The 25419-nt window shown below is 35.8% G+C and overlaps 1 protein-coding gene across 3 annotated transcripts in view; it reads left to right on the top strand.

The window, feature by feature from the left end:
- The window catches only part of USP7 (ubiquitin specific peptidase 7), a 96310-nt gene that overhangs the window by 27682 nt on the left and 43209 nt on the right, over positions 1 to 25419 (top strand). For all 3 annotated transcript variants that reach the window (XR_013485972.1, XM_078152770.1, XM_020972929.2), the window contains exon 2: positions 22856 to 22960. Coding sequence is in view for 2 of the 3 variants with exons in the window: in XM_078152770.1 (XP_078008896.1) it covers positions 22856 to 22960 (105 nt within the window). In the remaining variant the exon portion in view is untranslated. The remainder of the gene's footprint in view (positions 1 to 22855; positions 22961 to 25419) is intronic.

Here is a 25419-nt window from a genome sequence, read left to right as displayed (position 1 = left end):
TTTGTTTGTTTTTTTTTGTTTTTTAAGCAATTGGGGTTAAGTGACTTGCCCAGGGTCGCACAGCTAGTGCCAGGTGTTTGCTCTGAGGTGGAATTTGAACTCAGGTCCTCCTGACTTCAGGGCCGATGCTCTATTCACTGCCACCTAGTGGTCCCTGCTTCTAAGATTCTTAATACCCTTCTAGAAGACTGAAGTTGAAATACACCTGAACCAATTTAAGTTTCCCCTTTGTTTCTGAGATAGATAGATGTTTGTATATGTTTGTGTGTAAATGTCATATATTCTCAAATTACAGAGGGAGAAATTGCTTTCTGCTTTCTTATTCTCCCCTCTGGAATTGTTTTGGCATTTACTTTGTATCCCCAGAACTTAATACAGTGCTTTGTATGTTATAAACATTTGATAAATGATTGTTGATTAATTCTCTGCTTTCCAGATTTCTTCTGGGCTTATGGGGCAGCTAGGCGGTGCAAGGCATAGAGCACTGGACCTGAAGTCAGGAAAACTCATCCTCCTGTGTTCAGATCAGGTCAGATACCTATTAGCTGTGTGACCCTGGACAAGTCACACAGCCTGGGCAAGGCTTAAAGAACTCTTAGTGTCTCCAGAGGGCCTGTATTAAAACCTGTTTCTTCCTGACAGAAGTGATAGACTTAATGGTGCAGTGTGGATTCATTCTGCTTGACTAGGATTTTTGATGAGGAGAGGAAGAGGAAGGGTAGTTGGGAGGGGGAAGAAGAGGGCTAGCAGTTATAATTTTTTTAAAAGAAGGGGGCAGGAGCATTTTTTAAAATGCACGGGAGAAAAAAGGAAGTTCAAAAGGAAGAAGAGTTTTGAAAGTAATGTATGGAATACCTATCTATATATACTTAACAGTATTTTTTTCCAATTACATGTAAAGACAATTTTTAACAGTCATGTTTGGAAAGATTCTGAGTTCCAAATTTTTCCCCTCCCCTCTTCCCAAGACAGCAAGCAGTCTGATATGGGTTATACATGTGCAGTTATGTTAAACATAATTCCACATTAGTCATGTTGATACACATGTTTTAAAGAAATTGCTATGAAATAAAGATTGGTATAGTTTTATATGTAACATTCTTTAGGTTATTTTACATATCTACAGAAATGCTCGTTTTAAAAATTCTAAACAATTTTATACCTTGTGGTTTCTTAGAGTAGGAAGAATAATCAGAATATTCTTCATAGCTGTGATTTAGGCCATTTAATAGGGTATGAATTCCATGTTCATTGGACAAAAGATATACTTTGAGTGTGCTTTGGTCGTTCCATGATCTTATTGTTAGTACTCTCTCTCCAAGGGAGGGGTTGTGACTTTCTTTTCATTCTAATTCTTGCCCCTTAGTCTAAGGGGATCTATGCAATAATCAATTGATAACAAACTTTGTTTTATTAAGCATCTGCTATATTCCCAGGCATTGTGCTAAGCATTGGAAATAAATATAAAACATCAAACAGTCCTTATCCATAAACTCCTATCCAAAGGAATTTACATTTTATTGGAAAATGAGAAGTATGTATATAAGCATAAATAATATAAATATAAATACAAGGTACTTGGGAGTATACCAGGACCAGAATTGGGAGTAGAGGGGTAGATCAAGAAAGACTATGTAGAAATGATGCTTGAGCTCATACTTGAAAGAAGAGAGGGAATATCTAAGGTAGTATAAACCAGGCATGGGGGTAGCATGAAAAGTTAAAAGGCCAGACATGCTAAAGTCCTGTCTTTGAACATTGTCTGGATACCAATTCAGCATTTACACTGCGTGTCTATTATCTTTCAATCTTAATACATGAATGTTGCCCCTCCCACCATTGTGGTGGAAGCTTGGCTGTCAACTCATCCTGTCCTCCCATAAGACTTTCAGAATAAAGTGCATTGCACAGAAGCAGAAACAAAAAGCAGTAAGATCAGGTACAAATCAAAGAGGAGACACTGGAGAAGGACTAAGTTATTATAAAAAAAATAACTACCAACATTGATGTTCAAGTCCAAGCTCCTTTACCATGCCACCAACCCTGTTAAGTAAAAAATGGCACTACCTTTCCATTTTGGTCTCTGTCTGCTAAGGTGCAGGCATTTAAACAATCATTATTTAAGACTCTGCTCCTGTCCTTTGGTTTTCATGGATTGAGTTTATGAGTTAAGTAAAAAAAATACATAAACAGTTTATTTTTAATTAATGTCATCTGTATTCCTGTTTGTATATTTGAAATTATGCTGTAAGAAGCAGTGTCTGTAATGAATCAAGTTGCTGGACCAGGAGTCCAAATTTTACCTCAGACACTAGCTGTGTTACCCTAAGCAAAGTCACTCAACCTCTCCGAATTCCTGTTTCTGCCTGTATAAAATGTAGGTAAAATACCACACAGGTTTACTGTGGGGATCTAATGAGATAATGAGTATTAAGATTTGCAAGCCTTTAGTGCTACGTAATTGGGAGCTGTCTAAACCAGATTATGTGCAGGTGACCGAGGAAATACACTGTTTTGTTCCTTGTTTAGAAGTTAGTCTTGATGTTGGCATCATAAACAATATCTGCATGTTTGGAGAGATCAACCATTGTTGGAACTAGATCAGGTCTGTGTGAATGGCTTATCACGTTATTTGCTGAAGATGCCTTCTAATAAAGGGCATCTCTGGGAAATTTTTTTTAAGTCAAACATTTTCTATGTGTTGAGATTAACCAATAGTTCCATTAATACCTAGAGGAAGTTTGGTGTAGTGGATAAAGTCACTGGACTAAAAGTTTGGAAGACCTCTGTTCAAATCCCACAGACAACTACTAGCTGTGTGACTGTGGCCCTGGGCAAGTCATTTTACCTCAGTTTCTTCGTCTATAGCAGAGTTGTTGTGAGGATCAAATGAGGAAGTATATGTGAAGTGTTTTGCAAACCTGAAGGTTTGCAAAAAAAAAAAAAGAATTTTTAACATTGATTTTTAATAAAATTTTGAGTTCCTATAGAATTTTCTTCTTCCCTCCTCCCTAAGTAAGCAATTTAATACAGGTTATACATGTGCAATCAGAAGAAACAGACCAAAAGAAAAATACCACAGAAAAAATAAAATGAAAATAGTATGCTTCAAGCTTCATTCAGACTCCATCAGTTCTTTTTCTGGATGTGAATAACATTTTCTGTCATGAGTCTTTTGAAATTATCTTGGATCATTGCGTTGCTGAGAAGAGCTAAGTCATCCACAGTTGATCATGGCACAGTGTTGCTGATAGTGTGTACAATGTTCTCCTAGTTCTGCATCAGTTCGTGTAAACCTTTCAAGGTTTTTCTGAAATCTGCCTGTTCATCGTTTCTTATAGCGTAATATTTCTTAGAGCATTCATATACTGCAACTTGTTCAGCCATTCCCCAGTTAATAGACATCCCATCAATTTCCAATTCTTTGCCAGCTAGTTGTTATTATTAAATGTCTTTATGGATTTTCTTAGAGTTGTGTAGTTCTTAGCAACTTGCAACTTTCCCTCTTTCTTTTTTTTTTTTTAAACATTATCACTAGAAAGGGACAGGACCATACTGTATTTTTAAATTTTTCATGGGTGTCTGCTAGAAATTTATTACCCGGTTTCTAGCCCATTGATTGGCTGTCTTTGGATAGCAAATTCAGTCTTTCATCTGTCCCATATTACAGACACTTTAAAAAAAAATATTGTGCTAACAAAAATAGGGTGGTAGAGCTTTGGTTTTAGATTCATCAGGTGATGTTGATATATTCCCCCGCCCCCCAATTCTTAGCCTGATGCTGTAATAGGGCAAAAATGAGGTTCTAGGAGTTGTGCTTATTGCACCACAGACCCACTGATAATATAGTTAATGTCATTTTTGCTAATATGGCTATCTGGGGCCAGCAGATCCCTTTTGATGAAATGAGCTGAAAGTTGAGAGGGAGTAAGAGTGTCAGTCACTAGAATAGCCCTGGTCTATTTGAGAGTTAGAGTCAAGTGAATGTTAGGAGATAGACGAGTCATTTGAAGCAAAAATTCCCTCTACAAGTATATCCTTGACAGACCTCTAGTGACTGCAAACTCACTACTTCCTGAGGTAGCCCATTCCAGTTTTGGACAGCTCCAGTTCGCAGGAAGATTTTTCATCATATTCACCTTGAACCTGCCTTTCTTCATCCAAGTAATTGTTTTAAAATGTTGAAAAGAAATAGGAGTGAAGACAGCCCTATAACATTCTTTCATCTAGATTGACAATGGTCTCTTACTCAATGTTTTTCATCCAACTATCTCTGAAACCTCTTCTTACTTGACAGCATACAAGTCTTTTGATGTCTATCTAAATTCTCTTTCAACATTTCTTGTGGTAGTGCAATATTCCATTTGTTTTTTCATTTTGTACACTTTGTTTTGCTTTCCAAAATGGTTGTAACAATTCATAGTTTCCTAGCCATGCTTGTATTTTCACTTTTCAGTCACTTTCCTTTTTTTTTTTTTTTTTTACTTTTTAGTGAGGCAGTCGGAGTTAAGTGACTTGCCCAGGGTCGTCACAAGTGTCTGAGGCTGGATTTGAACTCAGGTCGTCCTCACTCCAAGGCCAGAGTTCTATCCAGTGTACCACCTAGCTGCCCCCACCTTCCATTTCTAACCCTATGCTGATCATGTAGTAGACACTCAATAAATATCTATTAATCTAAAAAGTAGTTTGCTATTTAGGAACTTATGGTACAGATAAGTACATTTATAGAGGGCAAACCATCAGATACTTAAGGACCATTGATTTCTCTGCTTCTGTAATTCTGTGTGTGTGTTTACTTTTGTCTTTTGTATAATATGACTGATTAGAAAAAAGAATTATTGTATAGAACTCTCACATGATCACTAAGGAGAATGAACATGTTTCTTGAAGGCAAGCCTAACCTAAGTTCAGGTTCTGCTTAGAGTGGGGAAAAAAACATCCTGCCTGCCTGAAGCAGAAGCAAATTAAAATGCTACTTGTATAGTGCTGAGCAGAATAAAATCCAATTTTTCCTAGAAATAAATTGGCAACCAGTGTGCAGTTTTTAAAAAAATTCACCTGTCAAATAGCTCTGCTGGTTATTTTAACAAGCCAGAAGTTTCATTTTCAATGGGCATTAAGGGCAGTGAACATTTCCATTAATCAGTTGTTGTAATGCCTTTTGAGTAAAGAGAATTGATCCTATTGGTGCTGTGCCCATTCCAAATCAACCTCAAAGCTAGATTGACGAGTTAGGACAAGGTAATATGATGATATCACAGTTTAATATGCTGAGAGCAAAAATATCTTTTAACAAAGTTGGTCTCAGCATGGAGAGGGAAGGCTGAGGGTAATTTGATCTTTTAACCATTGGGTGGTTTGGTGTCTATAGTTGAAGTCACTCATGCTTCAGTAGGCCCAAATCCGAGCTTTTCTTTTATGCCAAGCCACCTGTACCATGTGTAATGAGCTAGGGAGCCCTTCTGAGAAAAGGGGGAGTGTTCACTTTTAAAGTATTTATCTTTAGAATTTTGTTGTTCAATCATGGCTTTTCTTTGACCCCATTTGGTGTTTTCTTAGCCAAGATATTGGAGTGGCTTGCCATTTCCTTCTCTCATTTTATAGATGAGCTTGAGGCAAAGAGGTTATAGTTGACTTGCCCAGGGTCATACAGCTGGTAAGTGTTTGAGATTGGATTTGAACTCAGGTCTTCTTATCTGTAGACCCAGTGCTCTATCTACTGTGCTACCTAGGTCCCCTTCGTTAAAATATCTTCTTAATTAATGTCACCCTTCCCACTTGTCATGTAGGTTGAAGTATCTTGGCTACTCTTAGAGAGCAAAATTCAGGATTGTCAATTAGAAGTAAATTTTAAACACTTATATTGGGCTGTGAGAAAATTTAACTACTTACTTGACTGTGAGGGTGTCGTACTATGAAATGATCCATTTTAGGTGTCGTAATGAAAAACCATATTTAAGTTATTCTACCTTTGCTGCTGCATTTGTTTTAGACATTGAAAAAATAATTTTTTTACACTCAAATACCAAAAAAAATTTCTGATATTATCATTTTATTTCCACACAGTAGTGATATATTTTTTTAAACCTAAAACACAAATAGGTTCCATCATTTCCCCTCTATACTCTTTCCTGTGGTGACCTCCTCTACTTCCATGGGTTCTAATATTTTTTCATAAGTGACTCTCCTGAAGGCTCTTCAGCATTACCACATGTTTACTATAGATTTTCACCTGCATGAACATCAAAATGGACATTAGCATTCCTCCAAAAATAGTCCCTGCAGTTTTTCTTGAGGATACCACCACAAGACATCCAAGTTGACAGCCTCTGAATCTCCTTAGTTTTTCCCTCTCCCTTACTCCCTATGTCTAGTCATTTGTCAGGTTTCATTTAGTTTACATGTGTATCCTGTCTTGATAAGGAACCGCTCTAGTTCAGGATTCTTATCTTGCCAGATATCTTTATTCTTACCTCTATTCAATTTAACCTCTGAGTCAGCCTCCCATATAGCTGCCAAATAATTTATCCTAATTAATTCCTAATAATTTTCTAACCATGTCACTACCCTACTCAGAAAGCTTTAGTGGCTCCCTGTATGTGACCTGTAGGATAAAATACAGACTCCTCAAGTTGGTGTTTAAGATTCGCCCCCCACACCAAATCTGTCTTTTCAGCCATTAGGTAGTTTTCTTTTTGGCTGACGTCACACCTATAATGTACTCTTTCCTTAACACTATGCCTCTTAGAATCTTTAACATATTTCAAGGCCCTGGCAAACCTATGGAAAATTAATCATAATTTGTCCCTCTTGCCTTTTTCTATTTTTCTTGCATTTATTTATATACATATTATCTCTTACCTCTTTGTAAAGGACTCTAGACTGGTCCATGGATTTATTTGTCAAAGTCAGTTTACTAAGGAATCAAGCTCTTAATCTGAATTGATCCCACAAGACCATACTTCTTTTCTCTCTTACCGCATTCCATATTAAAATCACAATCTCTGATTTAAAGCACCTGAGTAAACTAAAGCTTATTTTGTCTTTCTGTTATAGTGGCCATATCCCTTCAAAGGTACCTTTCCCTACAGTATCTGGGTCCTGTCATCTAACCAATCTCTACCTTTTCTCTTCCGTTACTACCCCACCATGCTCCAAATATACATTTTTTAGTATTAGTTTTTAATCAGTGGATTGTTCTTCATCACAGTTTTTAGAGGTCTCACATGCTTCCTAATCTATTTCTCTCTCTTCCTTGAACATGCAGGTCAAATATATTATTCTTCATGAAGTTTTTCCCTGATCCCTCCATTTGTGCCCTTCCTTCTAAACTACCTTGTATTTAACTAATTTGTATATATTTGTATTCACTTTATGGTGTGTATTTGTATGAGCTGTACTTGTCTTCTTCCATTAGAATGAAATCCTCCTTGCAAATACATTCTTTGTATTTATATTCCATGACATAGTGAATACAGTACTGGAATTAGTCTGGAAGATCCTGCCTCAGATGATAGCTATATGACCTCTTTGCCTTATGTCCACGTTATGTAAAATGGGGATAACAGCTTTTTCCTCTTGAAGTTCCTCATGATGAGAATCAATGAGGTAATATACACAAAGCACTTAGGAAACATTAAAGAACTATATAAATGTCAACTGTTATCATTGCATGCTTATAAGCTATCTTTAGGTTAGGCTGTGTTTGTTTTGGACTGGGGAGAAGAAAACCAAAAGAATTCTTCCATTTTTCTTTAAATAAAGTACACATATACCTAAACTAAAGTTGCCCCAGCCAACATAATGTTGAGTACATTATAGCTAAATCCCAACTAAAATCTAGAAAAAAGTTCAACGCTGCTCTGGTGACCAGCTTCTTTTTAATTTATATTTTTTCCCCCCTGTATGTGTGCTTTGCTCAGGACTTGTGAATTCATTTTCATTGGTATAGAAAACATGAGTTTCATATTACCAGTTGCAAATTGAGAACAGGAGACTGTCTTTTGCCTCATATCTCCAGCACTTAGCACAGTACATCCTTAATAAGTGATTATTAATTGATTGATGGGTAACTGTTCTGTTATGGTCTTTGAGAGCTGCCTAAGGACACTGAGAGATTAAGTGATTTGCTCAGAATTGCGCAGTGAATCTACATCTGTGTGCTACTATGCATCAGGCATTGTGCTAGGCCTTGAGAATGCAGAGGTAAAAATGAAACTTTAAGAATAAAGAGCTTACATCCCATCTGGAGAGATACTACGTGTTTTCAATTACATGTATTTTAAATGAACGCAATCTATTGTGGGGGAGAGGAGGAGACAGGGAAGTGTACATAAACAATGTAGACGATGTACATGTAGGTGTAGATCAGGGCTTCTTAAAACTTTTTTCCACCATTTGACCCCTTTTTATTGCGTTTGCTGGAGTTTCGTGGCCTGAGATCATTCACAGTGAAAAGTGCACGTTTTATATTCAGAACCAAGGCAACAGTGAAGTTGCTTGATGCAACAAGGACAAGAGCTGCCAGAAAAGCCTCAGATTCATTAAGCGCTTGATTTTGAAATAATTTTTGGTCATTCAGAAATGTTTTACTGTTGCCAAATTTTTTGCGACCCACTGGATGAGGAGGATCGGGAAAGATTTCATGGAAAAGGGTACTTGAGCTAAGCTTTGAAGAAAACTAGGGATTCTAAGGGAGTGGAGGGGGAAGATATAAAATGTTTTCTGTGAATTTTGCAAGAACAAACACAGTTGGTTAGACTTTAGAGTGCATTGAGAAGGTTCAAATATATAACAGGAAAAGTAGGTTAGAGCCATATTTTAAAAGGCATTAAATGCCAGAAATAAAGTAGGGAGCCACAGGACTTTGAGTAGGGAAGTGATATGGTCAGACTTGGGTTTGGGTAAAATTACTTTGGCAGCTGTGTAGATGGATTGCAGAACGAAGGGATTTGAGGCAGGGGAAACTAATTAGGAGGCTTTTGCTGTCGTCCACGTGGGACTTGAACCCAGGTCCTACATAATTACCTCTAAATATCTTTTTCTTTAAATCCTTCTCCAGTGTCTGTATTATTAGGCAGCATTAGCACTAACTTCCCAGTCCCTCAGACTTACAACGTAGGTGTACCTCAACTCCTCATTCTCACCCTTCATATCTAATCTGTTGCCAAAGCTTGTCGATTTTCACTTTTGCAACATCTCAAACATAACTCCTCTTCTCTTTTCATCTCATACCTCTACTATTACAATAGCCTGCTGTGGAATCTTTTTCTCTTACACCTTAATCCTTGCCACGTACTATCATATCACTGTCATTCAAGACATTATATATATTCAGTTCAGTGTGTGTGTAATATATATATTTATGTGTGTGTATATATATATTATGTGTGTGTGTGTGTGTATGTATTCAGTTTCAATCTTACATATTCAGTCTTCAGCAAGATACCCTCTACTCCAGGCGTTTTCTTTGGCTACCTCTGTCTTATAATGCTCTCCCTCATCTCTGTCTACTAGCTCCCTTTAAGTTGTAACTAAAACCCCAGCTTTTAGAGGAAACCTTTCTTACAAAATACCCAGTTACTAATAACAATCTTAGACATACGTTTTACATGCATAAAAAATGAAGCAGTCTGTCCTTATTGAGTCCCTTGTAGTTAGTCTTTGGTATGTACCTTATATTTCTCTTGGCTCTTGTATTTCAAATCTATTAAGTTCAGGGTTTTTTTTTGTTTTTTTTTAAACAAAGTCCTGAAAGTCTGGCAGTTCATTAAATGTCTTTTTTTTTCATTCAGGATTATGCTTAGCTTTGCTGGGTATGATATTTTCAGCTGGAACCCCAGTTGTTTTGCTCTTCAGTATATAATGTTACAAAACCTACAGTCTTTTAATGTCACTGATAGTAGGTCTTGTGTGATTCTAATTGTGCCATCACCATATTTAAATTGTTTTTATTTCTCGTAATGTTTTATCCTTGAGCTGGGGGGTTTCAGAATTTGACTATAATATTCCTGTGTGTTTTCCTTATAAGATCTCTTCCAGATGGTGATAAGTAGATTTTTTTCTATTTTTACTTTCTCCTCTTGTTCTAATGCTTCAGGACAATTTTCTTCATTTATTTCTTGTATTAAATTGTATTGAGATTCTTTTTTTTTATTATAGCTTTCAGATAGTCCAATTATTATGTTTTCTCTTCTTGATCTGTTCTCCAGATCACTTTATCTTATGAGATGTTTTACATTCTCTTTTTTTTTTCACTGTTTGTATTTTGTTTTATTATTTCTTGATCTCATAACTTTGCTGGCTTCCCCTTGCTCAATTCTGATTTTCAGTTAGTCATTTTCTTCCTTAAGATTCTGTATAATATTTTCTTATTGGTTGACTTTCTTTTCATAATCTTCTTATTTTTCTTGGATCAATTTAAAAAATTTTTCCTCAATCTGTCATTAGATTTTTAAAGTTTTATGTTCTGTGAATTCTTTTTGAGCAGGTGACCACTTGATGTTATTCTTTGTAGTAAAGAGGGTTTCTTTGCTTCAATATCCTCCTCTAAAGATGAACCCAATCTTCTCTATTCCTATAGTAACTCTCTATGGTTGGATTCTTTATCCTTTGCCTCTGCATTATTTTTTTTGTTTGTAAATAGCTTAGTTTTTGTTATCATTTCTAGTTCTGGGGTATGGGAAGGTGCCTCTGGCCTCAGATCCTCCTTCAGTTATCCCCTTTGGCCTGGAACCTAAACGGAGACCTCCAGTCGCCTGTAAGTGCCCACAGCCGGTGGTGTTCCACACCCCAATGCTTCTGTACTCACCAGTGTGGTGCAGGTTCCTTCTCATTGCACCACCAGCCACTCCTCCCCCCAGCATTTCTGCTGAACAGCTGGGTCTGGTGTTCCTTGTCAGTAGAGGTTCCCTCAATCTTCCCCAGCTCCCCACACTGTCCTGGGGGGTAAAAGTTCCTGGCTGGGGCCAAGACAGCCTCCCAACTTAGCTAACCCCCCAGGGTTTGCAACTTGTTGTTTAAGTGGATCTAGGACCTACCCTGGAGGTGTTTACTCTGAACAGGGACATCCTGGGCTTTTTCTTCAGATCTTCTCTGGTTATCCCAAGAGGAACTCTATTCTACCTGTACTCTTATTTTATTTTTAGCACTCTGTATTCTCCCTGAGGCATTATTTCATCTCTTTTGGGGGGGAAAATCTTAATAAAGCTTGAAATTTTCTGACCTACTCTGCCATCTTCTCAGAATCCTCCTGTCTTGATTTCTGTAAAAAATAAGTTACCCTTCAGTTTTCCTGAATTGATGGTTTTTACTCTAGCTCTAAAAAAATTTAGTTATTTAAAATAAATAGCTCTAAAAAATTTAGTTAATTAACCTTGAGCCAATAGGTTTTCTATAATTGTGAATTATTTTATATGCTTTAGTTATGCCAAGTGTTTGCAGAGGCAGGGAAACACACACACACACACACACACACACACACACACACAGAGTACAAAGTGCCATTTGCTGTTTGGAATTTGCTGCCTTTTCCTGCTTTTTTGCCAGTGAGGTTGTTTACTTATGCCCTTTTGTATCTTTCTCATTCAACAAAAGCAATGACAAAACTCACAGCTTTGAAATTGGCAGATATCATGTACCGCCTGAATATAGAAGTTTGTTCTTTCACGTGGTGTAGTACTCCCCCTACGCCCCTCATAAGCCTGTACCTAATCCTTCTTATTCTCTCTGTGTCTTTTGGGTACTAGCTTATAAAATTGATAGTTTTAAATTTCATTAAACCAAAGGACTGTGTACATAATCAAATAAAGGGCTGCCCAATAAAGGCTATTTAAGTTTCTCAGCCTTCTTGTTACTGACCTTCCTATCTTTCCTGTTGCATTTGCCAATTAGTACTTTGCATGTATGGTTTAAATAAACTATAATTCTTTCACCTTTGAAACTACTTTTTTAGGGACAGCTAGGTTGCATAGTGGATAGAGCACCGGCCCTGGATTCAGGAGGACCTGAGTTCAAATTCGGGCCACACTTACTAGCGATGTGACCCTGGGCAAGTCATTTAACCTCATTGCCTAGCCAAAACAAAGAAAAAAGCAACAGAACAAAAACTTTTTTTTAATAGGAGAGAAGAGTGAAAGAGTGGCTTTTTGAAGGGGGTTTACTAATCTAATGAAATTGACCCAGCATGCTTCAGACCTTTCATAGAAATTAGTGGTGGTGTAGTTAATGTTAGGCATCTAGCTGAATTGCATAGGCCAGGCTGATTTTTTTGAACTTTTGAGGAGGTCAAGTGTGAGCAAATTATAGAACATTGCTGGGTCAGAGTGGAGGCATGAACCTTAAGAGCTGGAAACTACAAAGGGGAGAGTTTTTCATTTTTTAGTAGCTGAGAGGTTGACCAAGTAGAGAAAGCATTTTAAATGCAAGTGAAAGCTGAGTGGTTTTTTGAACCAAGTTTTTTTTTTTAATTTTAAAAAATTAATTTATTTTGATTTATCAGCAGTGACTTTTATAAGCTTTTGAGTTTTAATCTCTCCCTTCCTCTCCACCACCCTCCCCAAGAGGGCATACAATCTGCTATAGGCTATACATATACATTCCTATTAAACGTATTTTCACATTAATGATGTTGTAAGAAGAATTAGAACCAATAGGAGGAACTATCAGAAAGAGGAAACAAAACAGAAGAAAAAAATACCAAATAGTATTCTTCAATCTTCATTCAAACTCCATAGTTCTTTCTTTGGATGTGGATAGCATTTTCCATCATGAGACCTTTGGAGATGTCTTAGATCCTTGCATTGCTGAGAAAGACTAAGTCTGTCAAAGTTAGTCATTGCACAACATGGCTGTTACTGTGTAGTGGTTCTGTTCACTTCACTCAGCATCAGTCCATACATATCTTTCCAAGTTTTTCTGAAGTCCTCCTTGAGCCCAGTTTATAAAAGAAAATTAAGGTCTAGTGACATTAGCACCAAATTTCCTTTAGGGAAAGTTCTAAAAGGTAACAGCTAGTTTAAGTTAAAATAAGATATTTGAAATAAATGTTTTTAATCATTAAAGTGAAAATTAATGCTTAGAAGTTTGAGACCATTTTGAGCAGAGACTCTGAATCACAGGTAAAAACTCTTTAGTTGGTGGCAGTATTCCCCTAGTTTTTTAAGTGCGGGGTGTTTTTGTTTTTGTTTTGTGGCGTAAATATTTTTTCCCCAAAGCTTTACTCTGCAAACTTAAGAGTTATGAAATTATATGAGATGGATAAGTTATAACTGTTTTCTTGACCTGCTTCATCCGCTAGTGAATCACAAATGCAGAATTAGTGTTACTACTATCATTTCCATAGCAATAGACAGATCTTCTTGCATGAGTTAGTAGTTCTGTACTTATGACATCACAAATGGAAGCTAGTGGGAAGAGAAAGCCTGAGCATCTTCAATAATAGTGGAGGAAATACAGATCTTAAACTGGCCAAGTATAGGCCTTTTGTGTATGTGTTATATCTACTCCAGAGTAAAAGCTCTTCTTTAAAAAGGTACTTTGTGCTTTTCTTACGTGTATATCTTTATATACTCAAATTGCAAATGGTTTATTTTCCCAAAGAATTCCCCCTCAATTGAAAGCATTTTCTGCTCATATGTGGGTCTTGTGGATTTGTTTTGGAACTCTAATTGGTTTGTTCCATTTTCCACAGAAATAGGATTTGTCTGTGACTTAATATTATGGGCAGGATTTTATAAGTATTTTATGATGGGATTTACATATGAACTTTTGGTTTATCAGCTATAAAGGTTTTGTGATTGTTAGGCTTGTGATGTCTAAAAGTTGAATATTAACAAAATCAGGAGACCTGTTTTTAACCTAAGTTCAGCCATAACTTGGTCAAGAAAATTTGAACTAAATAAAGCTTAAGACTGGCCAGTGGAAACCATTTAAATTATTAGCATAGGTGTGTTTATTTTAAATGTCAAATTTGTAATTATTCTTTTTGAAAGAACATCGTATACATGAGATATTTCTAGAATCTCAGAGAAGCTAATCATATTTTGTTGTTTTTGTGTTCATAGAATTTTCTGTGGATGGACTCTCTGGTTCATCGAATTGCTGTGAAGTATTTTAATCATTAGTTTTCTGGCTGAACCATCAGACTGGACAGTGTTTTCTTAGCCAGTTACCTGACCAATACTTGTTATAGATTGGAGTCACAGAATCCAGCAATTTAAAGTTAACTTCTAGTAGGATACCTGGTTGGATAGTACCCACAGACTAATCCCACTAGGACCAGCTAACTTTATCTCAAGAGCAACTAAATAAAAGAGGGTAGTAAAAAGCTAGTAGCATTATTTTCATATATTATTAATATCACATTATTCAGATGACTCTGGAGCAATTTCATTAGTGACATTTTGTATTATCTGTTTCTATAGCATAAATTTGGGTATCTTGCAAGTGTATATAAATAATATCTATTAAATAAGACACAAATACAATTGCCAACATATTAAATTTTTTTTGTAGTGAATCTAGCAGGATAATGCAAATAACTTAGTTATTGTTCAGTAAATTTTCCTATACCATTTACATATTCACTTTTTTCTTTGAAGTTTTTTTTGTTATGCTATAACAATAAATTCTTTTTGGTATTGGGTAATAAAGACTACCAAATTTGTAATGATAATATCTTATTATACCTTTTAGCAAGATTATTTTTTTCCCCTGGAAAAGCTGTAATTTATACTTGTAGATGCAAATATTGAGTCCTTCTCAATTAGGATATGAAAGTTAATGGCAAATTGCTGGTAATATTATAATTATGCATTATGGGAAGCAGATGAAGGAAATAATCACTTATATAGCACCTCCTATGTGCAAGGCATTGTGAGCTCTTTTTACAATTATTTGATCCTCACAATAACCCTGTGATCTAGATGATCTTCTCCATTTTACATTGGAGGAAACTGAGGCAAACAGAAGTTAAATGACTTGCCCAGGGTCACAAAGCTAGATTTGAAATTACTCCAGGCCTGGTGTATCCATGGGGCTACCAGCAGCTTCCCCATCCTGTACTTCCTCACCACACACATGTGGTGTGCAAGTTACTTTCAGTAACTTTGAGTGCCCTCAAGCATATTACAGCAAGGTGTATTAATTGCATTCACTGGATAATGAATTTAATGTTTTCATTATACCTAGCATCAAACATTAATTTTTTGTGATAAGCATTCAATTTTGAATCATCATAACCCACTCTTATATGGCATGTGTTATTTCAGTCAAATACATAAAGCTATATTATTTGTGGTAGACGCTATGCAACTGGTTTCTTCCTGTTATTTACTTTGAATCATTTGTATCTTTTCTGAGGAATTGGACCTTCTCAGCATTTAATGTTATTTTACAATTTTTATTGATATCTGTATAAATTGTGGACTTTGTTTGCAGCCAGGAAGCTAATATTGTCCTCTTCCAACTCTTCTTGTAGTTTCCTTGGGACACAACCCATGTTTTCCTCACTAATGCACGAATATTATATACATTGGGACTTTTAGGGGTATGACAGTTGAAAATTCTCTGATAAAATAATAATATAACATAGTTATTGATATTGTTCTTATGCCATCTATTTCAGATTGAGTATTTTATGTATTTTCAGGATTTTAGGGACTTTTTGAGGTTTTTTTGGTGAGGCAATTGAGGTTAAGTGAATTGCCTAGGGTCACACAGCTAGTGAGTGTTATGTGTCTGACACTAGATTTGAACTCGGGTCCTCCTGACTCCAGGGCTGGTGCTCTAACTGCGCCACCTAGCTGCACCCCAGAATTTTCATTATGAAGTTGTGTTTTAGAGTTGGCATATTAGAACAACTCTGTTGTATAAGTGATTGCTGTGTTTTCTGTTAAGCCGACAACCAATAATGATTTTCTGTACATCAGATATTTTAATAAAGGCAATCCTAAGTAGAAACAGAAGCCTAAATTTCTTAGAATTATAATTTTATAAATGCATAGTTTTTACTTCTTTGAGGATTGGGATGCATATTTAGGTCAAATACATCAGATAGTAAGATTCAAGAACCAATCGTACAAACATTTAAAATAGTGCAACACTCAACATTATTTTTGTTTTGACTTAATTAATCACAAACTCTCTAATGACCTGGCTTTTCCCCACCACCTGCAGATATTAAATGTCTAAAATGTGCCAAAACTGTTCTAAGCTCTGTGGTGGGATAGAGAATATACCCAGTCTCTGCCCAGAGGAATTGTATAATTTAGTTGGGTTGAGACCCTCTTCCATTTACATGCTTTAAGTACCAAATGTAACACAGATAGTCTTTTCTTTTCTTTTTTTTTTTTTTAGGCAATTGGGGTTAAGTGACTTGCCCAGGGTCACGCAGCTAGTGTCACATGTTTGGTCTGAGGCCTGATTTGAACTCAGGTACTCCTGACTTCAGGGCCGGTGCTCTATCCACTGCACCACCTAGCTGCCCCTGTAACACAAATAGTAAATGCAATGGGAATACATAGGAGAGAATTGTGGACTGGGATTTTTCAGATAATGTTTTATTTGGAGAATGTGGAACTTGGATAATTCTGAAAGATGTCTTTTGACTTAACTTAGAATCTGAATTAAACTGGTACTTAGAAAGATAGGCTTGGGGAAGAGAATTCTCAAGAGATTAGCTTTGGAGGAATGAATGAGCACTGTGTGATAAATATGAAACACAAGTCTATAATTTATATATAATGGAGAGTTACTTGGGGGCACTGAGAATGCACCAGCCATTATATGACAGACAATACTTGAACCCCGATCTTCCTGATTTCAAGGCCAGGTCTCTGTCTACTTCTCCACACTTCCTCTTTAAGAATATTTGGAGATGTATTTGGAAAGGTCAGTTGGGGTGACATTACTAGGCTAAGATTTTATGATTAAGAAGTTATGAGAGGAACCATTGAATTGTTTGATTGGGATTAAAATCTTCCTAAAGATAGCATTTCTGTCTGATCCGGAAAAGGAATCTTCAGGCAGGTAGGCTGTGCAGGAGACTATGATAATGGTAACCCAGACATCTCATAAGGGCCAGGACCATGGTTATCATAGGAATATACTGTAAGTAAAAACTCTACACAGGGAGTCAGGCATAGGTTCTAGTCTGTGCTCTGGCACTAACTTTCTATGCAACAAGTAGCTCCATTCTGCTTGGCATTACTCATGGTTAAAAAATGTAAGATTTTATGGTGGCCAAGGTTGTAGCTAACTTTAAATTCCATTATTTTTTAATGGTTGCATGTGAGGCTGTAGAGAACTTAGCAGATTGTCGATGAAAGGAGACAATGAATAAAGGAGTCAGAGCTTCTATGTAGAGCCTTAAGTTTGACAGAAATAGATGACAGAAAACTGTCATCCAGTTGTGAGAAAAAAGGTAATAGGTTCAGTTTTATATGTGGATTTAAGATGATGGTGGACATTTTCATGTCTATCAAATAGAGACTAACCTGGAAAGTAAAGGTTAATGATATTAAAGATTCCATGGATGATAAGTATGATTGCTAGAGCTAGGAGAGACCACATCTATTTCAGTTCTTTCATTTTTTACAGATGAGGGAACTGAAGTTAATGGAGGTTAAGTGAATTGCGCAAGGTCACATGGTAGTAAGCATCAGAGGCTGGATTTAAACATCCATTGAATCCAGTTAGTGCTCTTTCCACAGTCTTCTAAAGATACGATATGAACTGGCACAAAAAAGGGAATCCTATACCAATAAAATTACAGATCTTTAAGACTTCTAATTAAATCTAAATTTAAGATATGCTTTTCCTCCCAAATCTGTTGTGTATAAAGCCTGGGTGCAGCCTATAATTGGTATTACTTTTCAATACATGTATGTTATCTTCGAAAACATTATAGATACTTTTTTGCAAATAAAACTTTTAAGGGTGTAGTCTACAAAAGGCTATTGTCAAAAAGAATTGGAGGCCCAATTCTTTTGGTAAAGGTTAGACTCCATGAATTTGTGTTGCGTGGTTTTGAGTTGAACAGTGTATGTACTAGGGAAGACTAAAAGGTAGGGAAGAGCCCTTTTACATCATGCCAAGCTTACTGAACGAAGTTACACCAAGAAAGGAACATCAGCTTAGAAGTCTTAGAGATGAAGTAGTGACATGGAATGATAAGGTCAAAGCCACCTACTAGGATTGTTATGATAAAATGAAACAATATGAGATATTTGTGTAGTGCTTTATAAATGCTAGCTATTTTGTTATTAGATGGGAAGATAATGAGGTAGCAAATAGAGGTGTGATCAGAAGGTATCACAGGAAGCTAGGGAGAAGATACCAAACCAGGAGGTAGTCTAGAAATGTCAGGTGCTACCCAGAGGGTGAGGGGAGGCCAGGGAACCCATTTTTTTAAGGAAGTTATTAACAACCTTGGAAAGAGCAGTTTGCAGATGGTAGAGACAGAAGCTAAAAGACAGATTGAAACTTCCATTCTTGCTTTTACCTGAGCAAGTAGTTCCCAGTACTAACTAAACTGTAAAGCTGTATTAATAGCTAAATGCTGTTATTCCTTTCCAATTAATTAGAAGCTGGCTTCTGGCCACACAATCTCATCACAATCATAGGTCAGCATGCCCAGCATAATAACTCTCATAGATACAGATTTTAGTCTGGATGTACATCTAGCTGTAACTTGCCTATGGCTAGGTTCAGTGACTTTCTAATGATCACAGGGTAATAACCGTCAGAGGCAACATTTGACTCCAGGTCTTCTTGATTTCCAAATTCACTGTTCTATAAAAGATGCCCTTTTGCCTCTCCTAAAATGCTCAAATACACTTCAGTCTTCAGAGGGCTGTGGTTTTATCAGCTACCCATGTTGGTAGCTATAGTTTTGTTGATGAGTCTCTCCCAGTCTAGTCCTGTTATTGGGCTTTACTATAAGCCTTCCAGCTTGAGAAAGTTTATACCTACTGGCATAGTGTTTGTGAATCCAAAGTTACTACCACACAGCAGTGAGAAACCAGAACAGTAGCTTTTATTGTAAAATATCTGCGTGAATGCCCATAATATGTGTTAAATGTGAAGAGATTCACTGATTTCTTAAATTGGAACTATGGTTGTAAAACCGTGTAATAGAAGGGATCCTGAACTAAAAATGACATCTGACTTCTAATGCCAGCTGTGGCATTGACTCACTAAAAATAAGTCATTCAACTTCTGTAAGCCTCAGTTTTCCTGGTAAAATGTTGGGCCTAGATTTTTCCTGAAATTTTTCCTGATTTTTCTCTAACACTGTATAATTCTATGGAAATCAGCCTTACAAGTCACAGGCCCAAATTGAGACTGAACAGTAAAGTTAAAGAACAAGTCATAGAAGTAATTCTGTGAAAGAATGATAATGATGAAACCACACCAAAATTTCCTCAGATGGAAAAATTAACATAAACAACTAGAAAAGGAGAGAAATAATGAACTGAACATTGATTTTTAAGAACCAAAAGCAAACCCAAGAAACATACAAAAAAGTATTGAAAATTAGAAGCAAATTAATTAGAAACCAAAAAGATTATAGAAATGATCAAACTAAAAGCTATTTCTTCAGAGACTAGCAAAATTGATAAACTGATTTAAAGAAAGGGCAGAAAATCCTGTCAACAAAGTAGCAAATGAACAAAGTAAATCACAGCAAAACCAGAAATAAGAACTAAACTATAACTATGCATAGTAGATTCTGTTAACAAAACTGAGGATACAAAAGAAATACCCACAGAAAACACTCAAATGACAAAGTAGAGATCTTAAAAAAGATGTCTTAAGATTTTTGAAAAAGAAAATATAATTCACTGTGAAAGAAATTTTTGAAGAACAATTAGGTATAATTACTACACAAATTCTCAAGGACTCTACCTACTATAAATACTATAAATGAGATTGTAAATACTGTAAACCAGGGAAGGATAAAACAAAGGAGAACCAATATAATTTTAAAATGTAAAACAATATCCCATCAAACAAATTTTTGAATAAATTCCTTACAGTCTCATTTCTTTTGTCTCAGTCATGGGATCATAGATTTAGAACTGGAAGTACCTGAGAAGTAATGTAATCTGAATTCAACCCCCTCATTTTGGCAATAAGGAAACTGAGGCACAGACTAAGTAAGTGACCCTGGGTAATTGGATGACACAGGTAGCCAGAGACAGAGCTGGAATTTTGGTGCTGGTCCTCTGACTCCAAATACAGTGCACTTTTACTGCCGTTGTTTTCTTTGTCTATAAAGTGGAAATGATAAAGTTTTCAGAGATACACTAGTGATAACTATTTAGAGGACCTTAGAAGAAAATTTTGTGTTATGTCAAGAAAGTTATTTTAGCAATAGTCTTATAAATGCGTGGTATTTGATACAAATGTAATTTAATCATTTGTCAGGGGTGCATTGCTACTCAGTTTAAAATAATTGTGGGAACTATCAAACTACACATGAAAACGATACATTTATGTATTTTTAAACATTATCTTCCTCTTCAAATTAATTCAAATAATTTATAATCATTTACATTAAAGGTGTAAGGATAATTGTAGCTTGGGAAATGGAGAGCCTATAATGTGAAATTGGGGAAACTTTGTTGTAGTAGTAATATTGTGAAAGAATTTTTTTTTTCTCTTGGTGCTGGAAAGTCACCTAAGAAACTGGCAAGCCTGTATTAAAGTGATGCTGTCCATGGTGCTGAATGTCATTGCTCTTTGAATAATCTTCAAAGTGTATGGCAGAGACAGATAATGAATGGATATATCTAGTTTTAAAAGACTTGTTTATAATTTATAAATAATAATGGGACATTGAATTTGCAGATGAAATTTTTGTTAGAGAAAGTATTTGACATTCGTAAACCATTAGGGATGGGTGCAGATTGTTGTGAATTCAAATGAAGCGTAGTCTGAGGGGATTTCATGTCAGTATTTGAGCATTGTTCATGTGTTGACATAGGAGTTTTAGTCTTCTGTAGGGATCTCATTTTTAAATTCACAAATGAAAGTGGCAAGTTTTTTGATGACACCAGATAATCTGAAAATATATTCTTTGCTTTCAAATTAAAGCAGCATCTAAGTCTCTACTCTTTCTACCCCAACTCCAATAAAAGCACACATTTCTTTACTTTGTATGGTATACAGATGCAATCATGAATTGGATGTCCTGTAAAATTTGACGGTGATACTGTGGTATTTAACCTCTTTGGGCATAAGACTCTTGGCAAATGAGAATGCAAGTAATATTCCCGTAGTGGTTTCAAAGAAAACTACAAAACACTATGGAAACTTTTTGGAAGTTGAGCATGGTATGTACATGTCAGGTAGAACTATCTTCATGTCCTAGTTTTCTAATGGCAAATTAATTTACATATTTATTATCTGTTTCCATATGCAAAAAAGGAGTAATGTCTGCCTAGTATGCCTCATTGTAAGGGGAGCAGATAGAGTGCTAGGCCTGGAGTCAAAAAGACTCATCTTACTGAGCTCGAAGTCTGGCCCCCGACACTTACTGTGTGACCCTGGGCAAGTCATTTGACCCTGTGTGTCTCACTTCCTCATCTGTAAGGTGATCTGGAGAAGGAAATGGCAAACCACTCCAGTATCTCTGCCAAGAAAACTCCAAATGAGAGCTCAGAGTGGGACACGCCTGAAAAACTGCCTCATTGTATTATCAAGAGCAAGTGATATAAATGTAAAATTGTGTGTGTGTGTGTGTGTGTGTGTGTGTGAGAGTGAGTGAGTGATATGTCATTATGTTATAATATTATTGCTTCTTGGTGTATTTATAAGCATTCAACTTAAGTTAACTAGGTTTTTTGCTCCATTTTTCATTGGTATTTTATAGTTGTTCTGAATTTAGGTTTCTCTAATAAAGTTGTCTCTGGAAACAACTGCACTATCATGGATAAAGAGCTTAACTTTAGGGCCAGAAAAAGCAGTCCTCCCACTGACTTGTTTGCTATGTTATGCCTGATCCTGAGCAAGTTACTTAACTACTCTAGACAAAACTAGAGAAGATGCCAATCTGCATTTGTAAAGGGAAGTTTTTTTCACCTTGAACCTCAGCTCCAGTTGAGGTTCTACAAAAAAGCCAATTTACTTTAGACATTACTTTAGATTTATTTTAGATTACTTTTAAAAATGTGCTTTTTACATGAGTAAATATATAATATAGTTGAGTAAAATGTTAAAAAAAATGGCCATTGTTAATAAAACAATAGTTCAGATACTATTCTTTGTTAGTCTGTGTAGATTTTTAAACTGTAGCCCCAATATAGAATATATTTCCCTTTATCCCCCAAAATAATTTAGTTTACATAAAACCTGAATATGATATGTTTTCCTTTGAAACTGGGTCTTAAGTTTTTGTGTGTCATCAACCCCTTTCGCAATCTGGTGAAGCTTATTATTACACTCTTAGTATGATATTTTTAAATGCAGAAAACAGTAAGATTGATAGCATTTTCTTTTGATTTTTCACAGATCCAGGTTAGAACTCATTTTTAGGAGTGTATCCTTATGTTAGTGTACTGAGTGTTTTTGTTATACGCAGACATAGCTTTCTGTTGAATAATATTGATAATTGGTTGTATTTGAGGGAAATATAAAAGGTACTCATGTTTTCCAAAGGAAAACTAACATTCAGATGATCAGTTGGAAATAATTTTTAAATGTATTTGTTAAAACCATTTGTAAGTGTTTTTATTATGAAAATTTATGGCCTCCAATAAAAGTACTTAAATATGGCTCCATTATTGAGTTGTTTATAAAGTGAAGACTTCAGAGTTAAAATACTGAGTTTCTTTTTCCCCCCTCTTCAAAGCTGGAGATACAGATGATCCACCAAGAATTACACAAAATCCTGTCATCAATGGGAATGTAGCAATGGCTGATGGACATAATAACACAGAGGAAGATATGGAGGATGGTAAGTAGATTTGTGAAGGTGATTTATCATTATTTACATTTCTTTAGAGTTATTGTAATTTTTATACAGTGTGGTCTAAAAAGCATTGGCATGTTATGGTTTGAATTGCAAAATAGTTTGTGGATTCCATGTTGAATGTGTTGAGTTGACTTTTTTTTTCCTTTAGTAGTTTGGGAATATCTAAAACCAAAAATTTATAGCAGCTTAGTTTATTTCATGCCTGCAACATTCCATTCACTCATAGCAGCAAGAATGTGAGCTCAAAATGTGAAGCATAGGCTATCGCTCTTTTCTTTTCGAATAGCATAACAATATCTAGATCTCTGGAGCTTGCTTGGTTTTTCCATTGTGTTTCTAATACATTAGCATATAGGTGATTAGTTACTACTTTCCCTGTTAATTATATAGGTATAAAACCAATTTTAGATAGTCTCCATTCTTACACACTATCTCTAGATAAAAGGATACATTTCCTCCCTAGATCATATAGTTATACAAGAATCAGTTTTTGAAGCAAATTAGTTCAATAGTATCAGAAGTACAATTTAATATCGAAGCAAACATAATGAATTCATATCATTTGTACACCACTTTCCTCTTTGACTTTTTCCCTTTCATAAAAAAAGCTTGTATAGTTTGGCTAATTATGACCAGTGAATTTAAAATGAAAAAGGAAAAGGCAAAAAAAAAAACCCACCAAAGCCAAAAAGATACCAGCCAGTAAAAATTTTGTGCAGTCCCTGGAATCTTGCAGTGTAATATGAAACCATGTTCTGTCAAAAACAAGTCCATCAATCCTCATGAGGGTTGTGTCCTTCCCAGGGGAGTAACGGGGCAGTTGAAAGAAACCATCAGTCTCGGGCTGCATCACCAGAAGGACTGCTGTTCAGACCTCCTGCCAAAAGTTCAGCCTCCATGAGAAACTGCAGCAGTAGTTGAGAATTCTCTCACAGTGCGGTTTATCCCCTGTCAGCTGGCTGAGGCAATATCTGAGGAAGGTAAAAAGGCGTGGTCTAAATCCCGCTGCTTTATTACCTGTGGAGTGCACTTACAACCCTGTGTAGAAAAGGACAATTGTGTGGGTATGGTTTTTTGTTGGATTTTTGGTGTTTTTCTTTCAATCACCAGAAATGCCAAAAGAGACTTTTTACAGAAGGCATCCAGAAAACTGGTCTAAATTAACCAGTGTTTATTAAGAAGGTATAGGTGCAGGAGCAAAGAGAGCACTCCACTCTAGCTTGTTATATTTTAAACTGATTATATGCTAAGAGTTTTGTAGAGCTACAGTGAAGGAGGAAACAACAGAAGTAAAATACCTGTATTTCTAACTTAATCTAAAGAGCATTTCTAGTGTGTAATGGAATTTTGATAAAGGTTACTGAATTGTTAGAAATTACACTGCTATTCTTTAGGAGTGGGAGATGAAATAGAGCTGACACTCCTGTCCTTAACTGACAATGAAGCATTTTGAGTCAAAGATCTTTTTGTGTGCTGTTTAAGATGGGTGGTTTTAGGTGTTTGGAATCTTTGAGATGAGGTTGAGTGAGAGGAATTGTAAGATGATAGCATGGCAAATATGGAGTTTGGGCTGATCTCTTTCAGTTGTAACAATTTAAGTTATTCTTTGAAATTTTGAAAAGGTTAATTATAGCTGAGCCCATTTCTTATCCTTATCTTTAGTGTATAAAACATACCTTTAAGAAGTTTTGTAATAGAGATTATTACTAGAAGGGGGTTGGGGTACAAACTTGCACAGGATTGCATATCAGATAAAAAGTTGTGGAGAATTTATTCCAGATTAGCAAAGGATTGTCTCTATGGATCATTTACTAGGACTTGGCAATGGTCTTTTGAACAGGTCATTGTAAGTAGTTCAAACCTGTCTTTATGTTAGGAAGAAAATGACACTACATAATGAGCTTTAAATGTAGCAGTGAGAGAAGGTAAAGATTTAGGTAAGGAGGAAAGAATGGCTCTCCATCACACACTGCAAAGTAAAAAATACTTTATTGATTTATTTTTATCTTCACATCTTTCACATTCTTTTTAATTTTTTTTCTTGTTTAGAAGAGGATGTAATTGAGTTATGCCTGTAGTGTAGCAAGAATTCTGTTAGTGTATGTACATTGTAGTGTTTTGACATCAGACAAAAACAATTTTCGTGTCAATTCTATTTAATAGAGTTGGAATAGAAGGAATAATCAGATTTTCATGAAGTTAGTGGAGAAAAAAGTGAACATTTGTTTTGGAAGCAACATGAAGTGGGATAATTTTTTTTTGCCTCAGTTTCTTCATCTATAGGAATAATAATAGCATATACTTCCAAGGGTGGCTGTGAGGATAAAATGATTTTGCAAACCTTAAAGAACTACATAAATGCCTAAATAGTAGGGGGGAAATGGACCTAGTCAAGTCAATAAACATTTCTTAAGTGCCTACAATGTGGTGGTTACTGTGAG

Source organism: Phascolarctos cinereus, unplaced genomic scaffold (assembly GCF_003287225.1).
Source record: "Phascolarctos cinereus isolate Bilbo 61053 unplaced genomic scaffold, phaCin_HiC Scaffold_4;HRSCAF=312, whole genome shotgun sequence".
Taxonomy (NCBI): domain Eukaryota; kingdom Metazoa; phylum Chordata; class Mammalia; order Diprotodontia; family Phascolarctidae; genus Phascolarctos; species Phascolarctos cinereus.
The sequence above is the reverse complement of the archived record's forward strand: the minus strand, read 5'-3'. Positions and strand labels throughout refer to the sequence as shown.